The 25,712-nt window shown below is 41.2% G+C and overlaps 1 protein-coding gene across 4 annotated transcripts in view; it reads right to left on the bottom strand.

The window, feature by feature from the left end:
• Nucleotides 1-25,712, bottom strand: part of MSI1 (musashi RNA binding protein 1) — a 36,020-nt gene that overhangs the window by 8,611 nt on the left and 1,697 nt on the right. For 2 of the 4 annotated variants that reach the window (XM_066603647.1, XM_066603648.1), the window contains exons 4-11: nucleotides 25,538-25,622; nucleotides 20,383-20,424; nucleotides 19,650-19,742; nucleotides 17,944-17,992; nucleotides 8,836-8,918; nucleotides 6,715-6,832; nucleotides 2,810-2,890; nucleotides 2,482-2,538 (exon numbers count right to left, since the gene is read on the bottom strand). In XM_066603647.1, the coding sequence (XP_066459744.1) occupies nucleotides 2,482-2,538; nucleotides 2,810-2,890; nucleotides 6,715-6,832; nucleotides 8,836-8,918; nucleotides 17,944-17,992; nucleotides 19,650-19,742; nucleotides 20,383-20,424; nucleotides 25,538-25,622 (608 nt within the window). The remainder of the gene's footprint in view (nucleotides 1-2,481; nucleotides 2,539-2,809; nucleotides 2,891-6,714; nucleotides 6,833-8,835; nucleotides 8,919-17,943; nucleotides 17,993-19,649; nucleotides 19,743-20,382; nucleotides 20,425-25,537; nucleotides 25,623-25,712) is intronic. The other 2 variants (XM_066603649.1, XM_066603650.1) reach the window with 1 other exon arrangement.

The raw sequence follows: 25,712 nt of genomic DNA, 5'->3' as shown, positions 1-25,712 counted from the left end.
TTGAACCCATACGGTGCACACTGTGAGAAAAATACATATAAATAACATGGCGAAAATAACTAATTTTGCATATCTTGCCTTACAAAAAATAGTGACTGCTTTTTTTTACATTTTTCTTTATTGCATACCCCTAAAAAAAATTGTACAACACACTACGTGTACCCCAAAATTATGCCATTAAAAAATTTACACTTCTCCAATAAAAACAAGCCCTCATATGGCTATGGCGATGGAAAAATGAAAAAGTTATGGCTGTAGGAATATGACAATGAAAAAAACTGGAAAATTAGTTGTTCATTAAGGCTGGGTTTCCCACAGTGTGTATTCCCGCCGGAAATCTCGTGGCTTGGCCACAGCGAAAAGCAGCGAGATTTCCGCCAGGAAAGCGCTGCTTCAAAACCCGCGGCACTTAGCTGGCCGCATGCTTTTCCGTTCCAGCCGACGCTCCCATAGAGGAGAGTGAGGCCGCAACGGGAAAAAAATTGACATGCTGCGGCCCGGGGAATCCGCGCCGCAGCGCCGGCTTCCGCCGGCTTTGCCGCGATGGATTGGCTGTCCCGTGTAGACGAGATTTTTGACAAATCTTGTCCACATGGCTGGCTAAACTCAGGAATAGTGGCCGCAGGTTGATCTGCTGCAGCGAAGTTTTAAATGGAATTTCTGCGGCAAATCCACCCAGTGTGAACCCAGCCTAAGGAGCAAACAGGCTGCGGTACTAAGGATATCAGCAATATACAGCTCTGATTGACATCTGTAGCATCCAATCAGGAGACCTAAACATCTGTCAATCAGAGCTGTGGAGCAATTCAATGGAGACCGCGGAGGGCACTTCAGGCAGAAGGCCTGCCTTCATGACATTTGTAGCGGTACAATAGCATTTACACTTTGCTTTCTCGTTGGTGCCAATTTTCTAAAACCTTGCCCAAAGGTATGGCTACACCCTACTGCCCTGCCCCTAGCTAAGTCCACGGGCAGGTGTGATTTGCGGAATCCGTGCGGGTAGACCGTGTGGATAATCCACAAATCAAGTCGCCCATATGGATAAATGGGCATCCACAAATGCATTAAAGCAAATGTTTGCGGACCGAAAAACAAATCGCAGCATGCTCCATTTTCCTGCGGTTCCCGCATGGATGGCTTCCATTGAGGTCAATGGAAGCCATTCGATCTGCGGGCTGCCTGCAATTCAATTGCGGATGGGCCGCAAATATCGCAGGAAAGCAGAAGTTTAAAAAAAATGTTCTGGTCCAACACATGCATTTGCAGTGCAGAAGAAATAAAATACGGACAGGGACGGAGAAGACCCGTACAGGATCCGAACAGGTAAAAAAATGTCCTCTGCCGCGGACAGGGTCGGATCCTGCGGGCAAAATCCGACCCACCCGTGGACACGAGGCCTTACACTGTTAACTGTTTTGCAGCAGTAAAATTCAACAGAGTACCCTTAAGGGCTTATTCAGACGACCGTATATTGGCTGGGTTTTCACGCCCGGCCGATATACAGTGTCCCTCTCTGCAGGGGGAGGAGGCTGGAAGAGCCGGGAGCAGTGCACTGAGCTCCTGCCCCCTCTACACCCCCTCTTCGCTTCTCAGCACTATTTGCAATGGGAGGGGGCAGGACACTGTGGAGCTAAGTCCTGGAACTTAGCTCCACCCCCTATCATTGCAAATAGTGCCGAGGGGCGGAAAGGAGGTGGAGAGGGTACGGGAGCTCAGAGCACTGCTCCCGGCCTACCTCCCCTTGCAGAGAGGGACACCGTATATTGGCCGGACGTGAATACCCGGCCGATATACAGTGCACTGAGCTCCCACCCCCCTCTCCTCAATAAGCCCTAATGAGTATGTGCAGATGAAGTGTGAAAATCTGCAGCGTAAAATCCGCAGCGGACCCACTATATTTGGACATAGCCTAAATAACAAAATCTAACCACATTACATCGTTATTAACTGATTACTTATAGATTAATTCAGAAATAATAAAGAATACATAGGAAAAATGTAGAAAGTATATTACACCAAATGATTCCCCACAGATCAAGTAAAAGAAATGTTTTGCTAAACTATAGCTGGAGCCAGCTGCAAATATGTGCAGATGTCAGCTCCTGCAGGAGGAGGCGCAGCAGATGCAGAGAGGGGTGACCACAGACTAACACAGGGTCACAATGACAAAGTAGCAGCCTCCTTGTTTAAGAACGAAAATAACAAAAGAAGGAAAGTTATTCCACATGTCTCCCCACAAGTGTACATGGGGAGCCATATGTCAGCTACTCAACGACAAGACAAAGAAGAATACTATAGTGAGCACCTGTATGTTATATGGAGCATCTAATAAAAAGTCCTGGACAAGATGACACCTTATCCTGCTGAAAGTGAAGTGCCAGATGCAGTCCACATTACCCACAGAGCAGGGCTGGCACCAGCTCACACTCTGCTTATGCTGTTCTCCTCATTTGTGAGGTTTAGGAAGTTAATGGGACTGACCTGTTAGTTCTGGGAGGACGGGGGTGCCCGGGAGAGGGGTTCTCTCTACACGAAATTCTAAAACGAAACGTGAGACAGCTTAGGAATGGCTAGAAGCCCAGCCTACAAACGTGACTGGCAATGAGTATGGAATGTTTGACCAAAACCACCCAGTGCCAATGAAAAACCAGTCAATTTAAAACACTGCCAGTCCTTGGATGGACAAGCAGTGAAGCCTTTACACTAATCTGCCACCATTAGTCCACACAAGTCCTCAGCAGGGAAGCAACTTGCTCATTACAAAAAGAGTTAATACTATTTATGTAGTTAGATGTTACATTTGACTTACCTGGAAACTGGTAAGTATACCCTGGTGCAATGCCTGTGTAGCTGCGGCTTGCATAAGTAGCCGCTTGGAAACCAGGATATCCTAAAAACAAACAGAACATAGAAGAACCCTTTAGAAAACCTCATGGAGTCATGAGTATGTTATTTTATGATGCAGCTAATGTGCTATAGAAATGCTTATTAGTTTTACTCTTAGGGCCCATTCACTTCTGTGTTTGGGCTTTCAGTTTCTCTGTTCCGTTTTTGGAACAGAGAAACTGAAGTTAAACTGAATTTAAACAGATCCGTTTTTTTCCCCATTGAAATCAATGATAGAAGAAAACCCAGAAATGTTTACGTTGAATCTGTTCCGTTTGACTTCCCTTTCTTTTACAAAACCAAAAAGCACTATTGGTCCCGAAAAAAAAGGAAGTCAAACGGAACGGGTTCAAACAGAAACATTTCATTTCTTCTTTTCTATCATTCATTTCAACAGAAAAAAAAAAACAAATCAGTTTAAATTCATTATATCTTCCGTTTCTCCGTTCTAAAAACGGAACAGAGAAACAGAAAGCCCCAAATAAAGCCCAATGTACATCAAAAATACATATACGTAATAAATTAGCTTCCAGACAGCCTAGACTGTGACATTGGTGAGGTAGTTTCCTTGTGCATTATTTTATGTCCGTTGTATATATAGCGCTGCCAGGAAAGGCTTTCCGCAAACTACTATACATGTAACTCTGCTTAGGAAGTGGCAGGCTCAGAGGCTGATCCGAGCCATTTATTCCATTGTTGAGGTCTACTGTCCACCTATTGGTCCCAACTACATGATCGCGGGGCACCAACAGGTTGATATGATATATAGATTTTATAGAAATCTATAAAATGAAAAGATGAAATTGTACATATTTGGTGTTACCACATCTGTGATGGCCCAAACTATAGCACATCATTTAACCCACACAGTGCACGCTGTAAAACAAAAAAAGACAAGATTTAGCTTTTTCATCCTGCCTTTCGAAAAAATGAATAAAAAGTGATCAAAAAGTAAAAAATATACCAAAAAAATACTGTTCATCATAGATCTTTCGAATGAAAAATAAAAAATAAACACTATGGGTCTTTGAGTGAGGTGCCCTAAAAACAGTTTTCAGAGGTTTTTCCAAGAAAAAATAAGTTTTCAAAAGCGCTCAGTATTGTGTAAACACATAATGAAGGCTAGCTCCCCTCACCTAATCCTCCACCAGTCCAGTTTTCATGGTGCCAGTTCACTGCCGCTTTCTAGTTCCTGGCTGCTGCAGTGATGGCCAAGGCAAGCCAATAATTGGCTGCAGCAGTTACATGTCCCTGAGGGTGCCTACCCACTTGCGATTTTTTTTCCTGCGATGTTTTGCATTTTTTCTCAAGAGCAATTAGTATAGAATGTGTTCTTGTCCATCTGGGTTTTTTTTTCCGTTTCGTGGGTTTTTTTCACATAGGAACTGTTAGTTGCATATGTGTCCTTATTTTTCTCTTAATGCACCCATGATTGTCAATGGAGGGCTGCAAAAAACGCGCAAAAAACGTGCGAAAACGCAGCGTTTTTCACGCGCGAAAATCGGCAACGCAAGTGGGTAGGCGCCCTGAGTCAGAAAGTCATTGCTGCAGAGAGCAGAGCATGGCGAGGGACTGGGCACCATTGAAACAAGAGTGAAGAATCGGACGAGGTGAGCATGCCTTCCTTTATGTTTTTACACAATGCTGTGCACTTTTGGAAACTATTTTTTCTCCCAAAAACCTCTTTAAAGTGTTTTATTGAGTAAAAGCAGTAACCCTAAAAAACGGCATCAATTTGGTACTGCAGCAACTGTACAGTTGTCCAGAATAAAACTAACATGTTATTTATATTGAATGGTGAACACCATAAACATACCCAAAAAGTACAAAACAAAGCTAGAATTGCCTTTTTCTGTTAATCTCACAATGAAAAAAAAAAAGGAATAAAGTTATAAAAATGTCATATGTGCTAAAAAAATATGGTACCAATGAAAAGTACAACTTTGTCTGCAAACAGCAAGTGCTGATAGAACTCTGTCAAGGAAAGATTTAAAAATGTATGGACCCCAGAATATGGCAACATAAACAAGTGGGTTTTCCTACAAGGGATGCGATAGTGTGGTAAGTACTGGGGATCTATTAGGCTGCGTTCAGAACAGCGTATTTTACCTCCATATTTGATCCGTGTTATGTGGACCATAATATAGAGCTAATGTGATTCTATGTATCTGCTCACATGACACATTTCTCATGGTCGTTTTTTAAAAACACAGCATGACCTATTATTTCCATTTTTACCTCTGTATTGCTATTACTTTCTATTGGGCAAATACAGATCAGTATTTACCCAGTAGAAAATAAAAAACAATGAAACTTGGGCAAATACTGATGCCATAAGTAACACGTTCATAATATGGATCCGTATTAAGGACGCGCTACAATATGCTGATCTGAAGCCGGACTTTTTCTCAAAGCCCCCTGCTGCCTGTGAAAACACTGTAGTAATGGTACCGCACAACAAACCATAGGTGCTCTTCAGTCCCAATACAGGTACATAGAAAACCACCCTACACTTTCAGTGTAACAAAGAAATGTGATTTTTATTGCTTGTTACTTCATTTATTATTATGCTTGCCATCTTTGTTTCTATGGAGGGGAGAATTTTTTTCACAGACTTCAGGGGATCTTGAGAAAGAGTGTAGTAGCACCAAGGATCTACAGAGTCCATTGTAATAAAAAACACATTCACTTAGAGCAAACTACAATTCTTTACCAGAAAGTGGCCAACGTGTCATTTATACTGCACTGCAAACATCGTTAAGGCCAGTTTCACACGAGCATATAACATCTCTGAGTATCCCGATCGCAGGTCTAGTGACCTAAACTCAGAGCATAATAGTGATCCGCTCGTGTGAAACGGACCTTAAAAAAAATAAATTATTACTGGTAATATTTTTTAATTCCTCCTCGAAGAAAATAAAACTAATAACATTTGTTCAATACATTATGTGCACCCAAAAAAGTGACATAAAACATGCAAAAAAACCAACCCCCATATGGCTAATATCGACAGAAAAAGTTTAAAAAGTTATATCTTTTAAAAGGCAGGAATTAAACAGCAAAAAATATTATGTCTGAGGGTCACTACCCACTACAGTCTTTTCTCACTCCGAAATTCTGCAGGGGTCTATGGGACTTGTAATGTTAAAATTGAGATCGCGCAAAATCACAATTTACCGCAATTCCGCCATGTGAACATGCCATTATTGTGCATTAGTTGAAGGTTTTTCATTGCAGAATACCCACAGCGATTACACTTCTTGTGAAGGTGGCTTAAAAGATTAATCACATGTAAAGAATGATCATTTTAGAACTGATATTTTCAGGTCGTGTGCCTTTTTCCTGCCGATGTGCGAGTTCACATCTGGGCATTAACCCTTTGCAATCCAATTTTGGATTCAGGGTTTCCTAGGGGGTTTTCTCTTTCTGCCATTATACAATGTCGCCATCTGCTGGCTAGAGCCAGTAATGCGGTATGGGACATGCTGGAGAGGCCCCCGACAACAGAGCGGCCAGTAATATACAGTAAGAATACCCTGCCGGACGTCTTCCAACATTGGAGCTGTACAGGCTTCAATCAGAATGTCTTCAGACGTCAGGCAGTGGATTGGAAAGGGTTAACCACCTGTCTCAGTATTGTGCTGCCGATTATTGGGAAGTTATGACTTTATGGGGTTTAACGTTTTTATTTCAGCATGATGTAGCCATAATCTTAGAAGGTGGTTTGAAGCAAGCTGGATATGTATACCCCATAGTACTAGCAGCCAAAATTTCTAGTCTGTGAGGTGTAGTAAGCATTTGTGACTAGTTATATTCCCCATCAATTACCTAACATGCCAATTCCCAGCATGAAGGCATCCATTCCATATGGCATCACTCGAGATCGTCCCCGTACAGAGCCTGTTGGTGACATCACTTCCTTCGGTTGTGCCTTCTTACATTCAACCTAAAAATACAGTTGGTAATATAGCTTTACATAGCATACAAATAGTTAGCACAAGCCCTTGAGTTGTCCTAATGTATGAAGACTTTTAATATATCACTGCATTCAGCCACTTTTAGTTCTAGTGGTTTCTAGGGAGGCTGCGTGAAAAGGAATATGGCTGCTATTACAACTAGAGATGAGCGAGCATTGCCCTTAGCGAGTACCTGCCCGCTCGAGAGAAAAGGTTCGGTTGCCGGCACGGGGCGGGGAGAGCAGGGGGGAGAGCAGGGGGGAACGGAGGGGAGATCTCTCTCTTCCTCTCTCCCCCCGCTCTCCCCTGCTCCCCGCCGCAACTCACCTGTCACCCATGCCGGCAGCCGAACCTTTTCTTCCAAGCAGGGAGATACTCGCTAAGGACAATGCTCGATCGAGTAATTATCCTTGGCGAGTATGCTCGCTCATCTCTAGTTACAACCATTACACAAGAGTTATCGCTCAGCTTTCCCAGAATCCTTAGTGAAAAATCTGCCCATTTATGCAATGAACACCCATTGTTGCATGCCAGGTATGTTCCTCAGCTGACCTAAGCACATGGTCAGTCACATATGGTGGAGTAAATCCACACTAAAATCCATATGTTCATTTTCGCCACTGAATTCTCTCATTGCAGTGAACTGCTTGCACTTTGAAAATTTATAGCATTTCCACAATAAATAGAGAACGCTGCGAATATGACAATCCACAGCATGGTTATCTTCCACTGCTGATTTTTCACACTGTTAAGGCTCTTTCACAAGAGCATAGGCGTTTTTACGTTTTCACGTCCACGCCGTTTATTGGCGTGAATGGACATTTTTCCGTGATCTTGGCCAGCATTTGCTCGCCCATTCACACGACCGAAAGCATCGTTTTTAGCCAAAAAAGATGTTGCACCCCTGAAAACCCTCGCTATGCAAGAATCTTTGGGATGCCTTCCAATGCCTACATAAAGGCACCTGTAAGCTGTTCGCAGCACTGGACGCTGCTAAAATGCCTCACCCTCCCTTTCTTTGTTCAGCTCCCATAGGAGTCTATGGGAGTCGCTGACATATATCGAGCAAAAGATCGTTCCAGAACTATCTTTTTGCCCAGCGTATATGCGTCGGTCGCATATGTTCCATTTTTGACGGTTTAACGTTTTTACGCGGTGTATATTCGCCCATGTGAACTGATGCATTGGAAACCAAAGGCTCAGATGGTCATGTATATCGGCCGGGTGTAAAAACGTTGTCGTTTATGTGCTCATGTGAATGAAGCCTAAGGCTGCATGCACACAGACATTTTTTTGCTGTCGGATTTTCGGTCAAATCAGTCGGAAATAGGATCCATCCATTTGAATGGGTGTATGCACATAGACGAACAGTCCGAGTAAAAACAAAGCCTGTCCTATTCTTATTCGATTTTCGGAGGGGAATAGCGGTGTTTCACATATTGGACAGCATATAGATGGGATATCTGAGTGCTGTCCGATGCGAGTTGGTCCCAAGAATCTTGAACACAACTTTTAAACTGGCCTTGTGCAAGTAGTCCAAGTGAGCGGGGTTTGTTAACACTCCAATCGATTACATTGTACTGTACATTGCTGCAGAATTTCAGCTCACATTTCATAGCCACCATACTGCAGCAATTCTCCGATGTGCGAGAGTTGTGCGCATCATGAGACACATAACACTCGCATGAATATGAATCCATTCTTTTGAAAGGAGTCACATACATGAGCGATGGTTTCAATGGGACAGTAAAACACGTTGCACGCCATGCGATGTGCATGCGAGTGTGATGCGATGTTTCCCATTGAAAATAATGGGTAATACTTGCCAATCTTCTAAAGCGCCTGAAAGTTGCACCAGAGGATTGCTACTTCACAGAAGTGATAGGAGGCGTTTTTGCCAGAAAAACGCCTTTCTTCGTGTAAAAACACATATTGGCGAGTGGGTGTGTAGGTAGCCTAAGAGACCATAAACATTTAATGGATTTCCACTTACCATTTTATTGTTGATCTCATGGAAGTGAATTTCACAGACTTTCTCAACAATATCTTCTCCTTCAAAGGTCACAAATCCAAATCCTGGAAGCACAATCAGACATCAGAACAGATTTATTACTGTCTAGTCGAAAGAAAGCTATACAGTCTAACAGAGAAGTCAAGGATGGTGGAAAATGCACTTCAAGGTAAAAACAGTCAAAGTATAGCAAGAAGACTTTCCAGCAGACTGGCACATTGATTCTGTGGTCTCCACTATGTTATGTATTCTTGTAAGGGGTTGGATCATGGGTAGTTCTACCTAAAACTTAATTTTAATTGCTTGCTTTTGTTGGGAGTTACTTTTGACCCCATATTCTATTGTGCTACATACCTAGGCAGTGGTGTTCCCTAATTTCACTGACACTGGTATCACTAGTCATGGTCATAAAGTTTATATTACTAAATAATCCTCTACATCAGGATAACGGGTGTCAGAAATAACCCGCTGTGCTTGTAATTGCAGGCGCAACTCCCATTGATTTCCATTAAAACTGCACCTGTGTAGTGGCCAGAGCAGCAGCTTCCGCTGTGACCCCAGAGTATCCTAGCGCCGACAGCGGGCGCTGCCTGGAAAACCCCTTTAAAGGCTATAGACGCTTATGGGAGTATGATTTTTTTTCACCTCAATGTATGTATTTTGGGCTGAAAATCATTTTATTTAATAGGGATAATGAGCAATTTTGTCTTCTAGAGCTTCACTTTCACTTTGTATATAAACTGCAGTTTTAGGGCTCCTTCACACGGATGTATTTATGCGACCAATACGCAGTGAATAAAACCTAATGATTTCAATGGGTCTGTTCACATAAGCGTATTTTGGGTGGATGCGCAAAAAAAGATAGAACATGCTCTATCTTTCTGCACATTTTGCACTAAGGTTCCCATAGAAGTCAATGCTGCAGAAAACATTTGCAGCGTAAATGGATCCGTGGTGCGGATTACAAATCTGCAGCATGTCAATTTATGCGGAGGATTTCTTCAGCAAATTTTACCTCTTGAAATGAGGGTAAAATCAGTGTCAAAATCTGCATGCTACACTTGTTGATTTTGACGCAGATCAGCAAGAAACATCTAAGGCTGCATTCCCACGAACGTATATCGGCTCGGTTGTCACGCCGAGCCGATATACGTCGTCCTCATCTGCAGGGGGGGGGGAGGATGGAAGAGCCAGGAGCAGGAACTGAGCTCCCACCCCCCTCTGCCTCCTCTCCGCCCCTCTGCATTATTCGCAATGGGGAGAGGCGGAACGGGGGCTGGGCTAATTCTCGGAACGTAGAACGTGGAATAGATTGTCAAAAATCTCATCCACACGGGACAGCCAATCCGTCGCAGCAAAGCCGGCGCTGCGGTGTGGATTCCCTGGCCGCAGCATGTCTATTTTTTTTCCCGTTACGGCCACGCTCTTCTCTATGGGAGCACAGGCCGCAATGGAAAAGCATGCGGCCAAGCCGCTCCAAAACCTGCGGCTAAGTGTCGCGGGTTTTGAAGCTGTGCTTTCCCGGCAGAAATCTCACGTTTTTTCACTGCGGCAAAACCGTGAGATTTCCGGCGCGATTCCGCCGTGTGTGAACCCAGCCTAAAGGTTTTCTCTTAACTATGGTTCACAAATACAAGAGATGTGTAACGATGCAAATCTTTTGCTTTTCTGATTCTGTACTTATTTTCAGGGACAGTTTTAGAGTGTGTCCAACGTGACCCCCTTTCCTAAAGAAACTCTCTGGATCTACTGAAATTTACCATTTGCCTAGGACTACAAGACAACTTTGACCGCAACGGGAGTCACGCGACCATAACGCACTGTGTAACCCTGCAACCTCACATTGCCATGGAAGTAATGGAGTTGCAGGGTTGCCGCAACTCACAGGTTGCAAAAACACAGTCTCCTTGGATTTTTTTACAACCTGCAAGTTGCAGTCGTTGCAATCTGGAACGGTTGTGGCTCCATTGACTTCAATGGCAGTACAAGGTTGCAGGGCTACAAAGCGATATTTGGTCATCTGACCCCCTTTATGGCCAAAGTTGCTGTGTAGCACTAGCCTAATACCTTCATGAATTTAAAGTTAACTCCTTTACTGCCAAGGACCACAATGGTCAGAAGCAATTCATGGCACTCAATAGGTTGCAACTTGGTAATATCTTTTATTTTGATTGATGGCTTCAATATGAAATATTGCAGTCCTCCTGTACCTTATTCACTATATCACCCCTAAAAGCTTAATATGCTGCAGAGGAAGCTGAACCACAAAGTAATTAACCATTTCACTACTTTCAACCAGAGATTTAACTATCATAGCAGTATTATTTGGATACTGTATGGAGGCAACCTTAAAGCATAGTAAGGTGGCATTATATAGGCAGTGAATGGCTGGATGTGTTGTGTGGTATCTTACAGATTTCCCTCTACAAAAGGTTCTAAGTTAACAGAAGTTCAGAAGTGTAGTTGACATTTCAGCCTTTCTACATTCTTCCCTTACACCTAGGCTCAGTTCTCCGATATGGGCTCAGTGGATAATAGAGTAGCACAAGTATCATATATGATCAGACATCACTGTGCAGACTGGTCATTGTGACAAGCGCTCAGCATATGGGGCTGTCAGAACCTTCTGCTGTTACAAACAATGGCACCATTATACGCTTTAGTGGAGACACAACTCTCACTGAATTCAGAGCAGTGCCTAGTGCTCAGGTCCAGTGCCGAATATTTTATCTTGGAACATTTCATACATTCCTACATCTAAAAGAGGATTTCAAACTTTTCAACTATTTTCTACCTCAACGTGAGACATGGTTCACAAAAACAATTCACTAGTCAACTCTTGTTCCTGGCAGCTTTCCCAATCCCTAGCTTTAACAGTGCAGTTTTATAAACCACTATATAGCCGTGAATGAATGTAATCCACGCACTGACACTCAACATGTAGCAAACAAGGAATGGGGTGACTCTGGAAATGTATGATTAAATGAGAACTTAGGTGGTTTGATACGGCTAGGTCACTTTATCAGGTCTCCAGCTCCTCAACTATCTTCATTAATACAATGAGACATCTGTTTTATACTTTATATGCTAGCCGCAAAATAGTCATATTGCGGCTATTTGCAGTTTTATACCAGGCCCTGGCAACATATGAGCATGGACTAGCATTATGGGTCATGGCTGTACACAGTCTGCCATGTTTACTACAATTTATAGCGGAACTGGTGCAAAACACAGCTGAAACATATGCCAGCTCAGAGCTGGTGCAGGTTACAATCTGGTGCCACTTAAAACATATGCCACCCTTACATTGGCAAATAGTTGACTTAGATCTGCATATGAAACACTGGTCTACGTAAATATGCCACACTTTATACTTGACATAAAATCTATTTACAAACAACACATTGTTACTTTGTTTATTATGATTACAAATTATATCATGTACCATAGATATAGCATTATGAACTTGGAAGAATAGGCTTCCAGTATAGTTTTTAATATTCTTCTCATGGCTGATGTCATTTAACACAGGCTCTTGTTATAAAGTATATCTGTAGACATTTATACAAAATCTGCCCTGCATGGAAGTCCAACAGTATCCCAATGCTTATTTCATGATTAATATACAGATATTCAGTAACTGGGTACATTTTATTAAAATGAAGGAAATTTATAAAAAGCCCTTGGCACACAGCTTTCTATTTTCAGAAGCCCCTGGTTAAAGATATTCTAGACAAACTTTAGAAAAAAATGTTATATTAGTAACAGGATATTAAAGAGGACCCGTCAGCTCTCCTGACTTGTCCGTTTCAGCAAACACTTGTATTCTTTATTCACTAATCATTCTGAAGCATCTTTTCTTATAACTCTGTGTTGTATATCCAAGCGGTTGTATGCACCTTGTCAGAAAATGGCATGCTATATGGAGGGTGGGTTCCACCTTGATCACCCTAAAGTATCTAGAATGTAAGAGTCCAATGCACTAAGATGAATGATTACAGTTTTATTATGATGCACAAAAGCAATTAAATTGTGCATAAATTAAAAACAGTATAGGTATGCTCCATAATAAAGCAGTAATCATGTGGAGAGGATTCTTACGTTAAAGGGGATTTCCCCCCTAGTAAAAGTGATGGCCTATCCTCAAAATAGGTCATCAATATTTCATTGGTGTGGATATGCTACCTGTGACCCCCACAGATCAGCTGATTGGAGGGGCCACAGCATTCATAATTGTGCCATGGCCTCTTCAATTCTTACACGTGAGCCCTCACGTAGGAGAACAGTAACAGCTAGGAATCATTCGACTCGATTTTACTAAATATTCAGGAGGAATAAGATGAACAAGACAATACAGAGTTATAAAAGATGCTTCAGGATTGTTATTTCATAGGGGATAAATATACTAAAATAGACAAATCAGGAGAGCTGAGATGTTCTCTTTAGGTAATAGAGGGTAATCCCTTACTTGGGACCCCTACCCTCCTTGTTGTGGGAAAGTTGCAGATTAGGAGTTTTCCAAAGTGAATAACCCCTTAAAGTTATTAAAGGGAGTCTGTCAGCTCCTTTGAGCGCCATAAACAGAAATGCTGAGGTGGTAAGTACTATCCTCACATCCTCAGATTCAGAGTTTGCGCTCCTGTGAGTCCATAAGTTTAGTTTATGGGGCTCATAGGAGCTGACATATTCCCTTTAAGAGTAAATCCTCAAGCTCTATGGATTCGTACTGTATATATGTATGCTTCCAATTTCTTAGAAAGGCATATGAAGGTTTTTTTCTCAATGACTCAAATAAACTGCTCCCCAGGCTCTGCACCAGGCATAACTCGGTGTATAACCATTGCCCGTAGTGTTGCTTAATGGCATGCCTCCTAACCATCTGGGACTCTGCGGGACAGTCCTAGACTGAGGAGGTGAGGGAGTGGGGACCAATAAGTGGGACGAGGGGGAGGAATATTAAAAAATAAAACAAGTTTATTGCTGTCTTTGCCTCTGCAAAATGGTAAGTTCAACTTACTATAACTCCCAGCATGCCACCGGCCTGCAACTGTCAGGGCATACTGGGAATTATAGTTCCATCAAAATATAGCTCCTCTACCTGTAGAGATTTTGACAGAAGCACAACTTCCAGTATGGCCTGACAGTTCCAGACATTCAGGACATGTTGGGAATTGTAGTTTTATATGATCTTGTGAGACGATAAGGTCGGTGACACACTGCCGTATTTTGGCCTCCATTTTGCATCCTTAATACGGAAGTGCGTCTCAGCCTGACTGTGGATCTCCTGACCCAAACTCCAAGCATCATACATTCCTATGACGCACTGAGTTTGGGGCAGGAGATCCACAGTCAGGCTGGGATGCACTTTCGTATTAAGGATGCAAAATGAAGGCCAAAATATGGCAGCGTGTCACCAGCGTTAGGCTAAGGGCACACTGTCCAGCTGGCCACACAACCACAACAGCAGCCAATAGCCACATGATTACTGGCAAAATCACATGGCCATCGGCTGCTGTGGGACAAGTTGTAGTTTCCATTTGTACCATTTTAGGCTACATGTGGCTCTTTTTGATAACTTTTTATTGTATTTCTTTGTTTTCTTTTTTTTTACAATACGCACTATGTGGTATAAATGATGTGTTTACTTTATTCATTGGGTCAATATGATTATGGCAATACCAAATTTATATTTTTTCTTACTTTTTTTTAACTTCTTTTGCAGAATAAAATATATTTTTTTTAAATAAATTGTATTTTCATCATTGTATTCAACTACCAGTTGTGTTAGGTCTTGTTTATTGCAGGACGAGTTGTCAATTTCATTGGTACCATTGTATGCTACATGTGACTTTTTTCTTGTCCCTCAAATGGAATTGAAGATGTGATCATTCGATTACAAGTTTACTACACTGCACTACTTATGCATGCGTCCCAAACACCCTGGATTTGGTCATTATTACTGTGTGGGGGTCACTGTAGAGCACTATTATGGGATACAGAGAGCATGGCTTACAATAGAAGAGGTGTGGCCTGTCCTATGCACACCACTACTGCTATCCTTATCAGAACTCAAAAGTTGGGAGACATGGCTTAGTTGGCTGTAGGAGTAAAAAAAAGAACTAAAGGTGCAGCATGCTGCACTTGTAAGAGAGAATATGCAACATAATGCTCATTTCTTTTCACTTTCTGTCAGGCAATCTTATATTTTTTGGCAGATAGAATAGTGTAGTCTGCTATAATATTCTTGTTGTCAAAAATGCTGGAACCCACATTGACTCCAATTAGTCAATTAGACCTTATCAGTTTCAGGTTGACAGTCTTGCAATATCTCTACATAGGTAACACTTTCAGATACTAATACTGATTGGTTTGAAATCCTGTGGCTTAAAATGTCATGCTACAAGTTCAGGTGGTCATTCCCCCAGGATCATCCTTGCTGCTGACGAGATGGAAACTCCTTCCCCTCTCTCTCTAGAGAGAGGGGTGTCACTGTTGCTTAACAACTGCTCTTGCAACAAACAGATGTCTATTTTAAATGTACCTATTTGGGCACCTCCACTTACTGATGAGGCTTCTGATAACGAGTTTTACAGCATACCATTGTTCATATTATTCTTTGTATACACAGGTCAGTTATCATTCATTCTAAAATGGCTTTACACTAAGTTAACATGATAGTACCCTTTTTAAATTAGAAAGTGGAAGGATCAAGTCGTTGTTAGAAAAGTTTCCGTGTTTAAGAATAAGTGATTATCCAGTCAATCCATAGCAACCAATCACAGGATGGCTTTCGTTTCATTTTCATGTCTTGAAAAATAAAAGCTGCTCTTTGATTGGTTGCTATGGACAACAAAGACAGTTTTCTATTTCCATAAATCTCCCCCATATCCAACATACTAGAGAACAAACACATTACAGTGTAGCCAGACTTATGAAACTGTCCAAAAGAAAAATCTGTAGCAACCAATTACAGCACAGATTTTATTTCTCAAGAGCAGAATGCAAAATGAAAACTGAGCTGTGATTGGTTGCTTCGTGCAACAGACAGCATTACTTTTAGACACTTTCATTAATCTCTAGCGAAGGCGACTAAACCATATCCTATTACTAATGTATTATAAAGCTGTATATTGGAATTAGAAACAGTAATTGAAATGACTCACTTGCTGAGTATATATACATACACCTATCAGCTATTACATTAAAACCAGGTGACGTGAATAACGCTGATTAATTTGTCACAATGGCAATTGTGAAAGGGTGGCATATATTAGGCAGCGAGAGAGCAGTCAGCTCTTGCAGGTGATATCTTGGTAGCAGGCAAAAGGGCAAATGTAGGGATCTGAGCAACTATGATGAGGGCCACATTGTGATGGCTAGGCAACCGGGTCACATCATCTCTAAAGCAGCAGGTCTTGTAGGTTTTCCTGTCATGCAGGGACGAGGACCTACCAAAATTTGTCCAAAGAACAACAACTGGTGAACTGGTGACAGGGTCATGGGTGCCAAATATGCAATAAGTGGGGATGGGAGCAAAGGCTAGCCCATCTGATCTGTACTTACAGAAGAGCTTATGTACCATAAATGGCTGAAAAAGGCAATGTTGGCTATGATGGAAAGATGTCAGAACAAACAGTGCATCACAGCTTGGGCCACATAGCCACAGAATGGTGACAGTGCCCATGTTGACCCCTGTTCACTGTTAAAAGCATCTACAATGGGCATGTGGCTGTCAGAACTGACCACGGGGCAATGGAAGAAAGTGGCTTGTTCTGATTAATGACATTTTCTTTTACTTTGATGGCTAGGTGTGCGTTGCTTACCTGGGGAAGAGACAGCACCTAGATGCACTATGGAAAGAAGGCTATGTGATGTTCTGGGTAATATTCTGCTGGAAACCTTGGAACCTGACATTCACTGAATGTTACTTTGACACATACCACCTACGTAAGCATTGTGCAGACCAAGTACACCTTCATGGCAATAGTATTCCCTAATGGCATTGGCCTCTGTAAGCCAGATAATGCATCCTGCCACACTGCAAAAACTGTTCAAGAATGGTTTGAGGAACATGATAATGAGTTCAATGTGTAGACTTGGCCTCCAAATTCTCCAGGTCTCACTCCAATCAAACATATATAAATAGATATACCTACACATACATTTAGCTTTGTGCTTATGAGTGTATCTATAAATGTATGTATTTGTGTCCTGTTTTACTGTTTTGAGTCTTTTCTGGCCAAAATAGGAACGTATCTCGGAAGAATAAACATGGGAAAGCATTCCCAAAACATCCATTTACAAATGGTTTCTCTTCTTTTCTCCTCTGGGATCTGATCCCATTTTTAATAATAGACAAAAAAAATAACACAAAGAGAGATCCTTGTAACGCTAGTGAGAACTCAGTGTAGTAAAGAAAAGATAATTTGGCTGCTAAATGATTCTTGAAATGTCAAATAGGCTCAAGACAGAGCCCTGTTTAGAATAATATTAGAAATAAAATAAATTATAGGTAATGAAAGTGCGTGTGTGTGTATATATATATATTGAGATAAATATATAAATATATATATATATATATACATACACACACATATATACAATGGGGAGAGTTCTTCCTTGTCCTTTCTGCATATTACTAAATGGCCTTTATGTTTGGGCACACAATAGCTGCATAAGTACCCCTAATTCATCCCCTGCCCTAAGGGATCCATGTAAATGCGTTGCCTGCCTGATGACCTTCCTATGTGACCGATCAGATAAAGATCTGTATAATTTGGCTACAACCAATGACTGCATCAGTTAATGGCCCCACCACATGTGACAGTGTACCTAGAAAATCGGAGCTCATACTCCGTTATCATTAGAAGCAGTAGAAAGAGGATGGACAGGTATTCAGAGTCAGGAAGGGCGAGAACAATGAAGCTGTGTCCAGCTCTGCACCGACCACATGCTGAACACTCATCCCCAGGAACTTTACCATTTTTATACACGCACAAGCCTCTGCAAAGAGGATTATCACATCACAAGAAGCAGATCTGGGTAGACACATTTCTGTTACATGTCTAAAAGCACAGCCAGGAGACTTACCTCTGTGCCTGTTTGTTGTTTTATCAAACATTAACATAGCATCATCAACCTGTACGAGAGAACAGGAAGAGGGGGGTTAATCAGTCCCATGTAAACCTATTACATTTTGGCAGATGTGTCATAAATGACTATATAGGAGAAACAAAAAAGTTAAATGTGTAAAATCTAATTATTTCAATTCAGTGGACTGAAAATGATACAGGTGGATCACATAGAGGAAGCATGCAGGAAAGGGGGGCATTGAAACTCTGCATTGTGCAAAGAATAGGGGGTAAGGAGGCCTATAGTGAAGGGCAGGGAGCAAGCACAAGAAAAGAAGACGAAGGAGGCCACACAGGGACATCAGCATGAGGGAGAACACAGAGAAAAGAAATGTGTGAGGTACACAAGAAGCGGAGGGGAGAAAATGGAAGCTCCAAGGAACATTGCCGGTATGGGTTTTTGTGTATCCTGCTAGTTCCAGGCTCTAAGATCTATGAGATATTTATTTACTCATCAGGTCAAACAGTTTCTTGCCTTTCAAAGAAAACCGTTTGGTTCCCTGGAGAATCAGAGGCTCTGGGAGCCCTGTCCTGTTACTATGACTGCAGCTTAGTATGTCCTGAGCCGCAGGGGAGAGGGAAAGAGGCAAAAGCTTTTGTGTGCAACTGAAAAGATGGGGGGGGAGGGGGGAGGGCCCCATCAGATATCAGGGGGAGAGGGAGTATGAGATCCAAGGAAAGACAGAGATGTAGAAAGAAGAAACAAAGACAAAAGTGGGCAAGAAAAACAAAAGTAGCAAGAATGAAATTACAAGATACAATACACGATTATCAGGTATTACTTTTAAGCCAATGACGTAGTATTTCACTTTCTTTAGTAACCCGTATGTCTGGACAGGTGACCCATCCATTCACAGGCTATTAATACCTGCTACAATAAAAAGTGTTTCAGTCATATGTGTGTAATATACAGTCACCCCCACCCTGACTACACTGTGGCAGATAATCTGCAGGCGATGGGAGAGAAATCCGAGTCATCCAGTGATCTCTCCAACCTCCTAATTAAATGGGGATCTAATCGCCTTATAACAAGGCTTGCTCGTCAGTGTCTGTGAGGGGTTTATAATGGGGGAGGGCAATCCTCAGGTGTCAGGGACACTGGACAGAGAAGAGAAGCCATACTTTGGTAATCTGATTATCGCTGCAGAATTGCAACTTTTAATATACTTCTTGTATCTAGAAATTCCTCTCAACCAAAAAAAAAAAGAGGAAATGTGTGTTGCTCTATTCGCTTAATCCCCAAATCTACAGGCTTCCTTTGAAATCTCCCCACGTGCTGACCAGCGACTTACTGACGCGGATGAGAATGCTTTTCCCAGCTGTCATAGAGACTGCAGGCCAGAGGAGTAACTATGATAGGTGCAGGAGATGTAGTTGCACCCAGGGCCCTGGAGCTCTAGGGGGCCCATAAGGTCTTTCTTCCCCATATATGCAGGCCATTACTAAGAATGAAGCATTATAATTGGCGGCCCAGTTACAGATTTTGCATTGGGGCCCAACAGCTTCGAGTTGCCATAGGCCTGAATTAACATTAAGCTTCATCATGATGAAGCATAGTCAACTAATTACCAAGCAGTGCTGTCAATAATTTGTACCTGAAACTTTGTGATCGACTTCTCGTACATCACAAAAACATTGCTGCCCCTCCCTTCAATACAGACTCACCTTTCCAAACTGCTCAAAATATTGTTTTACATCCTCAACAGTCGTATTCACTGACAGTCCGCCCACAAAAATCTTCTTTGTCCTTGTCACCATCTGTAACAATTAAGAGTAGTTAGGTGACATGTGCGGACAAGAGACTGACCAAAGGACAAGAGGCAGACGTGAAAACAAGTCCTGCTTATGAATATGATGGAAGGGTTTATATTTTTTTCCTATCTCCCTGGAAGGTTATGCAAAGTGTAGAAAAGTATTCTACCTCTTATGAAAACTGCAGTCTTTGTTACAAGGAGAACCTAGTGAAATAAATCCCGTAAAGCACTTGCCAGGGTCTATATAAAGACATACATCACATAAAACCATCAGACAAGAACAATCACAGCAACTAATAAAATGAGCCTTGTTTGAGGGTCTCCCAGCTGCCCCTAATTACCCTGGCGCTAAGCTTCCTGGCTCTGACACCAAGATGCCGTCTGTCAACAAACTACTTAAGGGAATTAACCCAGTTCTGCCGGTGTTTGCAGGACCCAATTCTGATCCACCTGCTAGTTATTGGACATAAGCCGATTTCCTTCCAATAGCTACATCTCCCTCCTAAACCTCTCCCCTGCTGCTTTAACTGATTGTCCCCAACTATCTCCACTAGAGTGCTTCCAGGAATTCTGTAAGAAACTAATTTACTTGCTTTAATAATATCTGCCTATTGAAATATGTATACCGATGATCCTGAACTTACCTTGGGTTGAGCTCGGCGAGGAAAAGCTACTTTTGGGTCAATCTGAAAATGAAAATATGAAAACATTAAACTTTTGGACAACTGCGGGAAGTACAAAAAAACAAAGCCTACTGAGACGTAATATATGTATAAACATGACTAATGCCTAGAAAACTGAAGAGTAAGACACAAAGATATTAACACCCGCCGACTAACTCAAAAAGAATTGTAACCCCGTTGACTAATGACCAATTAGAAATACAACAGAGTATTAGATTGTAAGCAGATCCCAGTAAAATTTGCAAGATATGCTGGGAAATATCTACAGTCTATGAACACTTTAATACAGACATTGCAAAAAGCAAAACCAATCACTCAGCCATACTTTGCAAGCGTTCACCTAAGCACCTGTCAATTTTGCAAAAAAGTAAAGCCGTAAAAAGTATACGTGTGCGGCTAACCAGCCCAATAAAATAAAGTGCAAACAGAAATACAGCAAACTAGAATTTGACACCTGACGCACAGATTTACACTACATACATTATAAATGTATCGTTAATCAATTACTTTGATATTTGGTGCAGAAAATTCATAAAAACCTTGCAGTTCAGCTTATAATCATACTATATAATGCATGGCTGCCCGTTAGCACACTTTTTAGCCTGACTAAAGTGACGGACAAGTATAAGAAACCACAATTTTATTTTATTATGTGGTTCGAATAACTTCTTTTAAGTCACATTGAAAGCCATTTTGGGAAGGTTTGGTTAGTCAATGTATTATAACGGGATCTAAATAATTCCTACTTTAATAAAAGGAGAATATAACACATTGCAACTAACAACCAAAATAATACAGAAATATAAAAAGTGTAAACTTTTTGTAAGATCATCAATAGTTTGCAAAACAAAAGAAAACCTAGCATTGCCGGGTTATGAAGGCGGCAAGAATACACGTCACATTCGACCTAGTTTTTATAATAATTCTACTAAAATATATTTTAAAAATGCATCCAAAAAGCACATGAATTCTTTACCATCTGATAGATTCAGAAGCAAGTATTGGAGATAAAGGGGTGATAAGATCTCAGACATTTATGGCATATTCTCCACATACATCATAAACTTCTGAGATAGGATCACTTCTTTAATGTATGACAGTTCATACCAGTGTTTGTCATAGTTTTTTCATCAGAATGAATTAATTAAATTGTGTTTTTAGGCTAATTATTCAAGATATCAGCGTTTTTTTTTACTATTAATCACTCAGACCACAATCGATTATTATCTTCTATATCATTATTGTAGGTTAGACAATCAGGTAAAGCAAAAGAGTCCTCAAGAAGAGTTACAAAGTGTTCATCCGATGGATTCATGACATCACTTTATGCTGTTGTAAAAATATACATGCCCTAGGACACATGCCTTGTACAGATCCTCTATCGACTTACTGACACCCAGGTTGCCATGGTTACTGTAAACAGTCACTCCAGGAGCGCTGCTCATTTCATAATACTTTCTCAGAAGGAAAGAAAAAGCTCATACGGAAAGCTGAGGTCTTGAGGTTTACATGTCGAGTCACTGTAATTACTGGGTGACAGTAAATTTATTGGTCGGTTTACACATTCTTCCCAAACTATAGTTATATAATGACAATGCCGATGATGATACATTTGTATCATCACCCTTATCATAATAATAAGCCTTTATTTATATAGCGCATGCAAATTACGCAGCACTTTGCATCACTTGATAATGAGTTCTGTCCCCATGGGGTGGGGGGGGTGTCACCATTTATATGCACCTATCTGTATTGTAAGATTGTAAACTTGTCCATGCAACGCCTTTTAAGATATGATTATAGTTACCAAGACACCGGGTCTGCAGGGACAGTAGCGGCATACCAGGGTCAGGTCTGGCAGAGAGTCTACAGCCCTCACCGAATAGTCATGAACTGGGGAATGTTTGTGCTTCTGGGCATCAAGGGGAGAAATCAAAACAGGAGATAGAATATCCCAACAATACCCCTTTGTCATGACATTCCTCTGTGCTATGTCAGCAAAGGCCAGGAAGATGCTATTAACTGAGTAAGCTGCAGCTCAGAGCAGGAGGGAATGCACCAATTTCACATCACTAAACACAAGTCACTATTGTTACAGGTAAATGGCACAGACACCTGTAGCATTCAGTAGCAGGAGAAGAGACAGGAAGAGTACAGACAGACAGAGACGGCATTAGAGGGCATTCTGAACTTTAAAAGGACTTCATTCCCACATGGGTCCTGTTACATGCACATAGAAGGTAATGATCTACATGCAGCTTCAAAAACATAAAAAGTACAATTCACCAAAGCAACAGCCTTCAGATAACTGCCATCTACCCAATATCAAGTCCGGAGATAATTACGGCAGAATCGGCCATATTACATATACTCAACACTGAAGCAGTTGTGTACGGAGACAAGCAGTCTGTCAGCATTACAGGTATACAGATGGAAGGCAAGACAGCCCAGTAAAAAAGTGCCTATAACTATTGCTATTAAAATGAGTCCCACTGAAGATGTTTTATACTGATATACTGTCTATTGCAATGGATTAAAAGTGTAGATTTTTTTTATAAACACTGCAAATAAAAAAAATAATCCTTAAAATGTTTTAAAAATTGGCATAGGGATAAAAAAAAGTTTAGCAGTTGTTTCTGAAAAAAAAAATACTTGGTACAATACTTTATACTATCCATTGCAAAATCCTGAAAACCAAGCAACACATTAAAGAGTGTCAGAATACAATCTGATCAGTAGACGAGCAAGATTTGTAAGATACACACTAAAGTATGGCCTACACGATGCACGGAGCCATCTTGATTCGGTTCGGTCAACTTACTAATGATTGATTTATAATCTGATTATTGAAATTCAGCACAACATAAACAACTGATACAATAAAATAAAACCTCCGATATACCTCAATCACTCATCATGGTAGGCAGCTGAGCTATTAAACCTCAATTTAATTGACAATGAAAACTTTTATATCACAGTCCATGTTACCGCCTCATTTAAAATAACCTCCCCCAATTTTGCAAACATGACCCTATACAGCTCCCACCAAACCCTCTACTCCTCCAACCGCAGCTAAATTATAAAGTGTCTACATTTGCATCTCTTCTGTTTCCAACTGTTCTTTGTATGAAACACACACTTGTCCCCTCCCAGGTAACAAAAGAAACTTCCCATCCAAGAAGCTGGGGACAGCAGCATGAGCTGCACTACTCCCCCTCCCCCTGTGTCTGCAGAGACACAGTCCCCAGAGCCTCACAGCTCTGGCTGATAAACAAGAGCCCACCGACTGGGACGCACTGCACTGAGCTGAATGGAAAGTAACTGGGAGTGAACAGAATGGCTGCACAAGTTATGCATCTCCAGATAATTATCCATCGATAGAAAGTCGTAAAAAAGAAGACAATCATCAATTAAACGATCTTTCTTTTGAAGCTGGCCTATTTACAACCACAGAGCGCCTAGGTATATAGAATAGATCAGAACAATAAGATCTGTGATTTTATTATTTTTTTGATTTAAAGCAAAGGGTAACTGATGTGGCATCACTAGCATAAAATTATTTGTACAGCGTTGCAGTATATGTCAGCGCTATAATGGAAAATAAGCAATAAAATCAGTAGTCTTGATGTACACAGCAAATTGTTATGTACATACTGATATTTGCAAAAGCCCTGTGATCCCTGTGCACAGATTTGTACCAAATCCGCTGGGAAGACGTGCTAATGATAATGACAACCTGACGAAAGCTCCGCCTGCCACCTGAAACATTCTGTAAGGATTGCATGGTGAAATTCTCTTCTTCCCAGAGACTTGGATGCAATTCAAATCTTGCTCACCTCAACTGGCTAGGCTGATCAGCCTGCACCCCAACACTAGGATGGTCACTATTAGGGTGTGTTCACACTTCGCTGATTTGCTGCAGATCTGCACCAGATTTCCCCCTTTCAATTCAACTCAAATTGAAGTGGTGAAATCTGCTGCAGATCTGCAACAAAACATGCGACAAAATCTGCAACCACCAAAGTATCATTGAATAAATCTGAAATGTTTCCTGAAAATTGCATCCTTTATTTATTTTGCAATCCACCTGACACCTTTAGGTTATACGCTAATAAATAAATGAGTCTCTTGTGTTACATCAGTCATTGGCTTATGACAAGTCTGCTGTATCACAGATGATGCTCAGCCATATCGCTAGGTATCTTGGGAGTCGCGGTGTACAAGTGAGCTAGTCCATTTGTATTGCGAATACAACCTTCTTTATCAAACGGCAATCTTTAAAAATATATACCCATCAAAGTCAACAATGTTGTATAAAACATCTACAGCTGCTGACAGTATAGAAAACAAGTAAAAGAGCAAAACAAAAACTACAGTAAACTACTACTGAGAACTAAAGAAGATTTACAATAAACAATTGATTTCATGTCAGAAAAAAAGGTCAAAGAATCATAAGGCGAACACACAAACATATATATCTTAGAAGGACAAAATGAAAAAATAAATAACTAAAAATCTAAGAGACATTAATGGATATGTGACAAGAAAGCAGTTGTACAAACTGACGACCTTCTAAGATCTGGTCTCCAGTACTGAACACAGCAGTCTAACTAGGTTCTTTTTAGTGATCTAGTATGTGGCATCACTAATGGGAATGACACAACCTATACAACACGGTATCATACCTGCTTTCCCCCACATGCTGTCTAAATTGTTTGCCTGCTAAACAAAAAAGATACTTTATTTTTCACACAAATGACCAGCAAGTCCGTATTATCTGCAGCAGTTGACGCCACCGCGCCACTAAAGCTGGAGATCACCTATAAACTTTGCACTGGCTGAAAATCAGCTACAGTCTGCGCAAAGTGTTAACCATTGTACCCAAACTTCTACATAATCACTTTGTGAATATTGGGTAGTGGACCATAGGCCTCGGTGATTATCCACATTGTGAAATATTTTCCACAACGCCAATGCCTTCTTTTATGCATCAAATATACTTGGAATGACAAATCGCTACAACGTTCTTATGTAGACAATCCAAACCAAGTATTACTCCACACAGTCTCCCTATATAGGCTTTCGGTACTAAGTGAAGAAATCATAGATTCCATACCGTCTTTGAATCCAGTTCATGTCTTGATTGAGCAAGGACTTTGTCCACTCCGGCCTGGTCCATGAAAGTGACGAATCCAAAACCCCTAATGAATAGCAAAGAATGGGAAAATGAGACCAGTGATCTGCGTACACTTAGGAAACAGCACAGCGAATCACTATTAACACCGAACCTC

Source organism: Eleutherodactylus coqui, chromosome 5 (genome assembly GCF_035609145.1).
Source record: "Eleutherodactylus coqui strain aEleCoq1 chromosome 5, aEleCoq1.hap1, whole genome shotgun sequence".
In the NCBI taxonomy this organism is placed as follows: Eukaryota; Metazoa; Chordata; class Amphibia; order Anura; family Eleutherodactylidae; genus Eleutherodactylus; species Eleutherodactylus coqui.
The sequence above is the reverse complement of the archived record's forward strand: the minus strand, read 5'-3'. Positions and strand labels throughout refer to the sequence as shown.